The sequence below is a fragment of the Triticum dicoccoides genome, chromosome 5A, assembly GCF_002162155.2.
Source record: "Triticum dicoccoides isolate Atlit2015 ecotype Zavitan chromosome 5A, WEW_v2.0, whole genome shotgun sequence".
Classification (NCBI taxonomy): domain Eukaryota; kingdom Viridiplantae; phylum Streptophyta; class Magnoliopsida; order Poales; family Poaceae; genus Triticum; species Triticum dicoccoides.
Genome location: NC_041388.1, coordinates 607307516 through 607316385, shown reverse-complemented (window position 1 = coordinate 607316385; position 8870 = coordinate 607307516). Strand labels below are relative to the sequence as shown.

Below are 8870 nucleotides of genomic sequence, written 5' to 3'. Positions count from 1 at the left end.
AAGCGGCGCGAGAGTGGGTGGGTGAGGCAATGGAGGGGAGGTGATTTTTTCCTCCAAACAGTAGCGGCCGAGCAAATATAGGGGCGGGATAAGTAGTGGAAATTATCCTTCTCAATTTGGTTCAGGGGCTTGGCCGGGTGCCGATTAGATGAGTAAAACCGAAATTACTTCTCTAACGCCGGATCAGGGATCGGTTAGAAATGCCCCCTAAAGGATCTTCAGGGGATCGAGGATCAGTTTTGGGAGCCCCTTATTACACTTTGCCTAACTCAAAAAACTATCAAACGTCATTCCAATTGCACATGATTAGGATTTCAGTGACATTATGAAGATACATGTTCACAAGGACAAGATGGACCCAACCAAATGATTTAGTTCAACCACAAGTTCCTCAATTCATGTCAGATACATGAGCCCAGCCAGGCAAAACAGCTATCGTTCTCTTGTATACTGTTCGTCTCGACCAGCGCGGCACAGGGGATTACGGCTGCTGCCGTCAGTGACTGCCGCTGCTTCCCCGGACCATCCTCGCCGCCGGGACTCCACTTCAAGACCTTCCGATGACCCGATTCAACCAATCCACTAGACACCACCAGAGGGTAGCAGCCGAGTACTACTACCTTGTCGACGTCGGAACAGTAAACCCCATCCCGAATTGGGCAGACGGATCGGCAGGAAGCTTCCACACCGTCGCTGTTCCGCCACCTTTCAGCTTCCCTGAAGATCATCGATACTGAACTTCTCTAGAACGACGCGAGAACGGCCGGTGTGGGAAGGAGGGCGAACCATGGTGTTACCGAAGCCGCCGGGCGACGGCGGCGAACGAGGCGGCCGGACCGGACCGTCGGCGAACTCGCGGCAGCCTACGGAGCCGGGGAGTGGAGGGTGCGTACGAAGCTAGGCCCTCTGTTTGCTGCTGATGAACCGTATGATCTGTAGTCGTAAAACCCTGCCGGATCCGTCACCTCCATCATCCTCGCGATCTCCTCCAAATACCCGTCGAGGGCCTCGACCTTGTGGAAATCGTTGGTGGCGACGGCGAGGCTATGGTCATTCTGGTGGAAGGAGTCGGCCGTCGACAATGGATTTTGCGGTTTCTGCTTCGGTATCGGCCCGGCCAGCGGAGCGTTCCATTGGCCCTGGAAATGTTGGTTGTGCATGGTGTCCCTGTAGAAGAAATTGCTGGTGCTCGTGCCCGTCTGACTGACGTACTGGTGCTGCTGCTGCTGGGGGATGCAAGGAGCGGCGGCTGCCGGAGCCTGCAGGCAGTTCATGTACTCGTCGCCGCCCTCCGACGACTCAAAGCTCCCTGTATTGGAGTTCGAGTCGGCGGTGGTGATGGCGGCGGACGGCGCCGGCGCCGGCCTCCACGGCTGCTGCTGCTTCCGGTAGGTGATGGTCCTCCTGAAGATCCTGCAGATGGTCCACACCTCCTGCATTTTCAGGTCACACGTCAGAGGGTCAATCTTACACTTTACAGTAGGGTAGCGCACCGTGACTTTGTGTGGAAATGGAATGCACGCGCGGACCACTTACGGCTTCCTGCATGCTCGGGGAGGAGTTGGTGGCCGCGGCGGCGGCGACCGGCGGGAGGCGGAACTCATGCATCATCCAGTCGGTCTTGGTGCCCTTGCCGGCACTGCCACGGTAGTAGACGAGCGACTTCTTCAGCCCGATGGACACGCTGGAACCCGAGGCACCGCCGGAGGCAGCGGAGTAGATTGGCCGGTCGATGCCGGTGGCCTTCCAGAAGCCAGAGCCGGTCACCCTGTTGGGCCGGATGCTGTTCCGGTACTTCCTCCCTCTCAGGCAGAAGAAGTACCACTCTTTCTCCCCACCAACCGTGCTCGCCTCTGCGTATTTTGCAAGTGGACGATTGCACTTGTAAGATAGAAAATCTTTGTCCCAGAAAAGAAATTGCACTTGATCGAGCCACGGCGCACGATGAATGATGCATGGAGAGAAGGAGCTTACTGGGGAGATCCCACGGGTCGTGCTTGTAGATGTCCATCTCCCGGATGACCTCGATGCGGAGCGACTTCCTGGCCACCTTGCGGCGGAGGTAGAAGGTGACCAGCTCCTCGTCGGTGGGGTGGAACCGGTACCCCGGCAGCACCACGTCGTCGTCATCCTCCTCGTCTCCGGCGCCGAGCACCACCTCCCCGTCGCTCGTCGCCTTCTCCATCTCTATGGCGCTCATCTCCGCCTTGGCCACCATCATAAATCAATCTCAGCTAGCTATCTAGCAAAGCTTCTCCTGCGATCTTGCCTTTGTTCTCGTTTATACGTCTTGCTTGCTGCTGTTTCTACTTTGCCTAGTTCTACACTTGTATGGATCTTCTTCCTTGTGTTGAGAATATGCGTTGTATATATAGGGTAGGAAGCTCTTGGTGGCCTTGGAGTTAAGAAAATTAAGGTGAAAGCTACCGAGGCGAGGGCTCTGCAAGAAGGTAAGGAGGTGACATAATTCCAGTCTAACTCGCTTGGTCTGACTTCTCTCACCACAGTCGATCTTGACGAATCTTCTTCACAGCAGCTTCTCATTTACGTGTTGTGCTTGCATGTGTACCATCTAATAACATTTCTAGCCAATCCCTTGAATCTTTAGAGCAACTCCAATGAGGCGACCCATTTCGTTCGCCTGCGTCCGTTTGGATCGATGCGGGCAAAAATGGTGGCCCAACGCGCCGACCCAAACCCAAATCTTGTCCGCTTCGCGTCCGCGCCGACGCATTTGTACCCCAAATTTGCGTCTCAAATGCATCAGCGCGGACGCGGAACAGACGCCATGCGCGCCTTCTCGGTGTCCACCGCGGCCCCACCTAGCGGTCGTCCAACCGCCCGCGGCCAACCTGGTCAGCTTAATTTATGACCTCGAGCCCACGCGTCAGCGACGGCGGTCATTCTTTTTTTAAGCCGACCGTGTGGCGGGGCCGTCCTCATCCGAATCGTCGTCCACATCTAGCAAGCTTTGCTTCCCCGTCGCCGGCAAACCCTAGCCACCACCACCACCACAGCGAGATGGGGCTCTTCTCCGGCGCCAGTAGCAGCAAGGCCAAGGGCAAGGCCCCCACCATCCCTTTCCCCTTGGAGTTCTTCCCGCCTCCGCTGACGCCGGCTCGCCGGCAGAGGCAGCGCGTGAACGTGCCAGTGCACCAGGCGGAGTGGCACTGGCAGCACCACATGCCTCTCCTATACCCCGACGTCACCCTGTCGCACGACTGGCATCTGGATCCGGAGAGGAACCCAGTGCCGACGGCGCCGCGGTCAGCTAGGGCGCACGCGAAGGAGGTGCGGCGCCGGCGGGCGCTGCTGACGCCGGAGCAGCGCCGCGACCCCGCCTACGCAACCGACTCGCCCAACTGGACAAGGTGGTTCGCCTTCAAGCACGAGGAGGCGAGGCAACACGGCGTGCGCGACGTTGACCGCAGTGTGCCGCCGCCGCCGCTCGTCGTCCGCGAGGAGGACCATGCGGCCCTTGCGGCGGTCTACCGGGAGAGCGAGGAGGACGAGCGGCACAGGGTGGAGGCGGTGGAGGAAGAGGAGGCTCGGTATGAGGCGGCCATGGCGCAGGCCATTGCCCTCTCCGTGGCGGGCGACTGCGTGCTGCCGCCGGTGGCCCCGCCATCCCCTCCCCGACGCCATGTCAAGGCCGAGCCGGAGCCGCAGCCGCAGCCCGAGCCGGAGCCGTCTGCCATCGAGCGCTACTCCTGGACAGGAGTATTGCACGAGTGGGTCTCCGCGTCACCGGTTTGGATGGAGGTGACGCCGGCGCAGGACGCGGCGTACCTCGAGATGTGGCGCCAGCAATGGCTGGCCGAGGAGCGATGTCGCGGCGAGTATGAGGAGATGCTTGAGCGCGACCTCGAGGAGAAGGAGCGCGAGGCCGAGGAGGAGGCGCGCCAGGCCGCGGCTGCACAGGCGGCCGCACAACCCCCCGTGGCGGCACAGCTGCCCGCGGCCGACATCGCCGCCGCCTGGAACACGGCATTCCCTACGCCGACGCTCATCGACCTCACCGACCCCGAGGACGACGCCGCCGCCGCCTAAGGTAGCGCGCCGCCTCGTAGTTTAGTTTGCTTTTAGTTTTATTTAATGCTAATGTGGACGCGTGGATTCTCGCCGGCCTTCCTCGCCGGCTTTAATGTTTAATTAAGTTGTTTTTATATTAAATATGCATACATTGTTTTTTTTGTCGGTGCTATCAAAATGGGTCGGGCGAGCGTTGGACGCATACCCCGACCCAAACGCGAAAGCGGACGTTCGTGTTCGTCTGGCCAACTCAAATGGACAAAAAGTAAACAAAATCGCCATCCGTTTGAATCGGCCTGTTGGAGTTGCTCTCAGAGGAGCAAATTTAAGAGCTAGCCGCATCTAGCTTAACTCTTAAACAGTTAGAGAGTAAAAAATTATGGCTTTGCTACACACACGAAAACATTGTTACTTAAATTACGAACGAGATGGTTGGAAATTAAGAAGGCCCAGGCCGACCCCGTGAAAATCAAGTGGTTGATTGGTTAAGAAAACTCGAAACGTAGCTTTACGTGATAAAATTATGTAGGTGTGTAGCATTTTTGAAAAAATTAAGGAGTTATCCCTGCAAGGCAGCCCAACTCTCACATTTTTATTCTTCCGGTGCCACTTCTCAGATAATTTTGGCCTTTCATCCTCCTTTTTTCGATAAAGAGCATTATTATTGATTTAAAATGTAGCATTAAGCGGATATAAAACATAATAAGCATCACCCGGCCTCTGCATAATTAAGATGCACACAACCAAACAAAAACAAATTAAAAGAAAATAAAAAGGGCGACATATCAACAACAATAGGATCATATAGGACCGGCGGTCCGCCTATGTCAAAGGAGTTGGTACGGCTATCCGTAGATTATGCTGTCATCCATGCTGGGCGAAGACCTCCCTAGCCACCCGCTCCAACCGCATACACACCGCCTTGAATATCGGTTGATACTCCGTTCGGTATAGTAAAGAGACTTGCCGGTAAATAAGCGAGTGCGTACACACCACGTATGAAGCGAGTGCGTACAACGGAAAATAACCTGCAAAGGAGAGGTGTTTTTGCCCTCGAAAACCAAATCATTTCTACATAGCCAGAGTGCCCATAATAAGGCATATGCTCCCACCCGAACTAGCATTTTGAACCTATTTGAAATGCCGTCCAACCAGTGACCAAAGATATTGGCAACACTTGTGAGCAGATACAAATGGCCTCTCATCCTCCTACGCGAGCCATCACCACTTCTCGCCACCACCATCCAATTTCACCGCCGCGGACACCGCAGCCCCCAATTCCAAATGGAATCGAACCGGAAGGCTCCTCCGCTACCACGCCGACTGCAACGCCGTCAGAATCGACCCCTCTACCGCTGTCCGCGCCAACGAAGAGGTTGGGAACAAAAAAGTAGGATGAACTATATGCATGTTTTAATTTAAATTGCTCTATTAGATAAACTATATGCATGTTTATGGTTTTTGTTGTGTATGTTGAATTTGAATGATTGATGAAATATCATCAGTTGTACAAAATGTATGTGATAAAGGCTAGAAGAATTTGTCTACAAAAAATTAGAGAGTTAAATATACGGGTTCGGCTTGGTTCCGTCATCTTAAATGGAGCAAACTTTTAAGAAGCCAAGTATATAAACATCTCCAACATCAACCCTCAAACCGTCTGCATATGTCCGGACATGTTTTGCCACCCAACGTGGGCCTGTATCGGTCCTCCGGGCTTTTCGGGCGTGCTTTTTCCCGTTAACCGGAAACAAACTGGGGGGAGGGGGGTTATGGGCGTCTGGACTGCTGACACGCCCGCTCCTGACCGCCCTGGTACACAAAAAAACCCTCCTCCCTCGCCCGTGTGCGTTCCCACCTGGCGCCAACTGCCCGCCTCCATGCCGTTGTAGAGCGGTCACTCAGCAATGACACTGGCCCAGAGCGGACGCGACCTCTCACTGGCGCCGGCATTGAAGTATCGCGTCGGCCGAGGGAGCCGCCCTCGCCGCGTCCTCGGTGTCCATGCATGTTCAATGTCGGAGCGGTGTTTGCTGTACGGGGTGCGACGGATATCTACCACGTCCGTTCAGTGCCTGTCTGTCTGTATCCCGCCATTAAGCAGGCTTGCCGGCCAAGGAACCAACTCCGACGTCGTGCATTGACGCACCCAGATGCTTGGCCTCACCGGAATTCGCTATTTAAAGACGGCCACACACGGCTATCTCCACACCACAACACATCCGCCTCCCTTTGCTTCACATCTGCGACGACCACGAGTAGGAATGCTCTATGGGATAATCTATCGCCGGAGATGAAACACGAGGTGGTTGCCCTTGCAGACGCCTGGCAGTCTCTTCGTGCCAGGCGAATCTAGCAAGGCATGCCGGCCAACTCGCCCGAGGTCTCTGACAACGACCTCATGGCCTCCGATGATGACACGTTGCCCGAATCCATGTCGGTGCAAGCCGGCCTAACCATGGAGTAGGCGCAAGCGCACTACGACACTGTCATGGTGGCGCAGGAGTTGCAACTTGCACCGACTCTTCTGTTGGCATTCCGGTAGGGTCAGGAGGAGCAGAGGTACAACATGATCCTCCTCGAGCAGCATCCGCTAGTGGAGGGCCAAAACTACGGCGAGCCTGCAAGTGAGGAGGCTATGGACGCCATGGCGGCAACGAACCGGAACTTCATTGTGGAGCAGCGCACGATCTACGAGGCCACGCGCGTCGCCCACAACGAAGTTTCGCCGCAGCCGGACGCAAACACGGCCGCCAGTTGTGCCTCCTATGCGCCACCGTCGAACTATCGGGGTTGCACGTGGCAGGTGGATAGTGACGGACCATCCACGTCCATCATCGACCTTACGTCCACCGACATCGGCGACAGAAAGATCGCGGACTCCTTCGTGGATGAGTAGGGCATGGGAGGCTGCGGGGCATTGTGTCCCAAGTGGGCTGATCCGTCTTCCATGTTCTACTATTTCTCGCTGAGGACCGCACCTTCACTTCACGGGTCTTACCGTCGCCGCTCATGGAAACGGCAGATGGAGCAGATGGTCACCAATGCGGAATAGAGAGGAAGTGGACGACGGCCACCGCCATAGGATGGGTTTAGAGTATGTTTCTTTATTTTATTATTCTAAATGTTCGAAATGTAATGAAAATTCATCATGTTTGCATGAATCTCGTCCAGTTTATATGAAAATCCATTGTGTTTGCATGAATTTCGTTCGGTTAGTTGAAAATTTGTTTAAAATGTATGGGGACGGTATTAGATGGCGGTCTCCGGCATCAATGTCCGTGGACGGATGCCGGAGAGAATTTACGGGTTGACGTTGGAGATGCCCTAAGAAGGCATACAAGGAGTTAAAATGAGTGTCAATTTTTCAGTGCTCATGGGAAAGCATGCATAGGTTAGTCACATGCAAGAACAGTAGTCGGCCGCACGCGCGTGTGCATAGCATAGGTTAGAAGAGAAACTAATCAAAGGGCATGAGCTCATACACAGTACACAGCCCTTGACTGGTCCCTGCACAAAGAGAAAGGAATATTTGCGAACATATTCGGTTTTGTTGTTGTCAAGGGTAAAGATCGAGATCTAGTCTAGACTCTAGAGACACAAAGAGAGATCTTGGTTGGATGACTTCTTTCTTGGCAATTTCTTTGTGATGACGCATGCGATGGTGCAAAGTGCTAATTACCACCGGGCTAAGGTACGGACCAACTGTACTCTCTCAGTCTGCCTGACCTGGTTTAAAGGATGTTGTGCCCAGTTTGTGCATTTCAACTGGAAACAATCGTACGTACGGAGATGGATCGGGCAAGAAAAGGAGAAGAATTAAACCTTTGGGGGGACACTGGTGGAATAGAGCAACAAAAGTAAAGTAGGTTAGTGTAAGAAAAAGTAAAACATTGTGTTTTTTGAACCTAAGTATGGCGGGTTCAGTAAGTCGTTTTGCCACACACTAAAAAGAACCAGCATGGAATGGATCGTGGAGGAGCAGGATATGTATGTAGCCTTCGTTGACCATGGAGGTGGAGCTAATGTGAGCAATGCTGCGGTTACACCTACACATTTATGTTAGAGGTTCTCTTAGAAGGCGGTTAGCATCGGTTCTGGCTAAGAGCAACTCTAGCAGAGTCGGACATATCGGTTCCATCATCACATAAATAGCTATTATAGCGATTTTGGCAAAAAAGAAATTCATCTAAGCAGAGACGCCATTTTGTGAGGGTTACGAAGTACCCTCCATATCTGGTCTCTCAGTCGCCATATTAGCGTCTCGGGGCTGCCTTTTGTGCCACACTTCATATAGCAGTTACATGTAGGTCGCATGTGGCACAAAGGAAGCATCAAGTGGTCACCCACCTCACGTGGGATGGCGGGAAACTTGAGGGAAAAGGATGTCCCATTGACGAGTGGGACCTACAATTATGGAGGCGGCAAATATCGAGATTTTGAGCTTGCGTGTTACCTCTCAAGCATCCATAATATTTTGGGGGGAGGAATGCACTTCACAATAATTATGGTGGCTGCGCTTTTGACGACTCTGCTAGAGTTGTGCCAAGTATATAATGTGTTGTCTTATAATATAGACACGCAAACGCCTCATATAAAAAGTTATACTATTAAGATATAAGAGGGGGACTTGACGTGGAACGAGGGTTGAGCATTTTGCCAAAGTCATCAGAGTTCCTCAAATATTTACAAGAAAAACTCATTTCTTCAGTTTTCCATACGTCTGTGAGTGTTGGACAAGTCGGTTGGTGCTTATGCCTTCTTTGCGACACGGAAGCCAGTTAGTATTCGCCTAAATGTGGGAAACTAGGATGGTAGGAGGAGCTAGAGGGCCTTCA

General features: G+C 53.4%; 1 protein-coding gene across 1 annotated transcript; it reads right to left on the bottom strand.

The window, feature by feature from the left end:
* Positions 1-363: 363 nt before the first annotated feature.
* On the bottom strand, positions 364-2297 carry LOC119298052 (transcription factor JUNGBRUNNEN 1-like). Its single transcript, XM_037575591.1, has 3 exons — positions 1975-2297; positions 1537-1853; positions 364-1433 (listed from the first exon to the last, which is right to left on the bottom strand). The coding sequence occupies exons 1-3, from the start codon at positions 2219-2221 to the stop codon at positions 864-866; spliced, it is 1134 nt and encodes a 377-aa protein (XP_037431488.1). The 5' UTR covers positions 2222-2297; the 3' UTR covers positions 364-863.
* Between the last annotated feature and the right edge of the window lie 6573 nt (positions 2298-8870).

What these genes read in the sequence shown, in the direction of transcription:
- LOC119298052 (XM_037575591.1), bottom strand. Translation starts at nt 2,221, where the DNA reads ATGATGGTGGCCAAGGCGGAGATGAGCGCCATAGAGATGGAGAAGGCG. An exon ending in CGACCCGTGGGATCTCCCCA is followed by an intron (nt 1,854 to 1,974) that starts GTAAGCTCCTTC and finishes CAAAATACGCAG; the next exon opens with AGGCGAGCACGGTTGGTGGG. An exon ending in CCCCGAGCATGCAGGAAGCC is followed by an intron (nt 1,434 to 1,536) that starts GTAAGTGGTCCG and finishes CTGAAAATGCAG; the next exon opens with GAGGTGTGGACCATCTGCAG.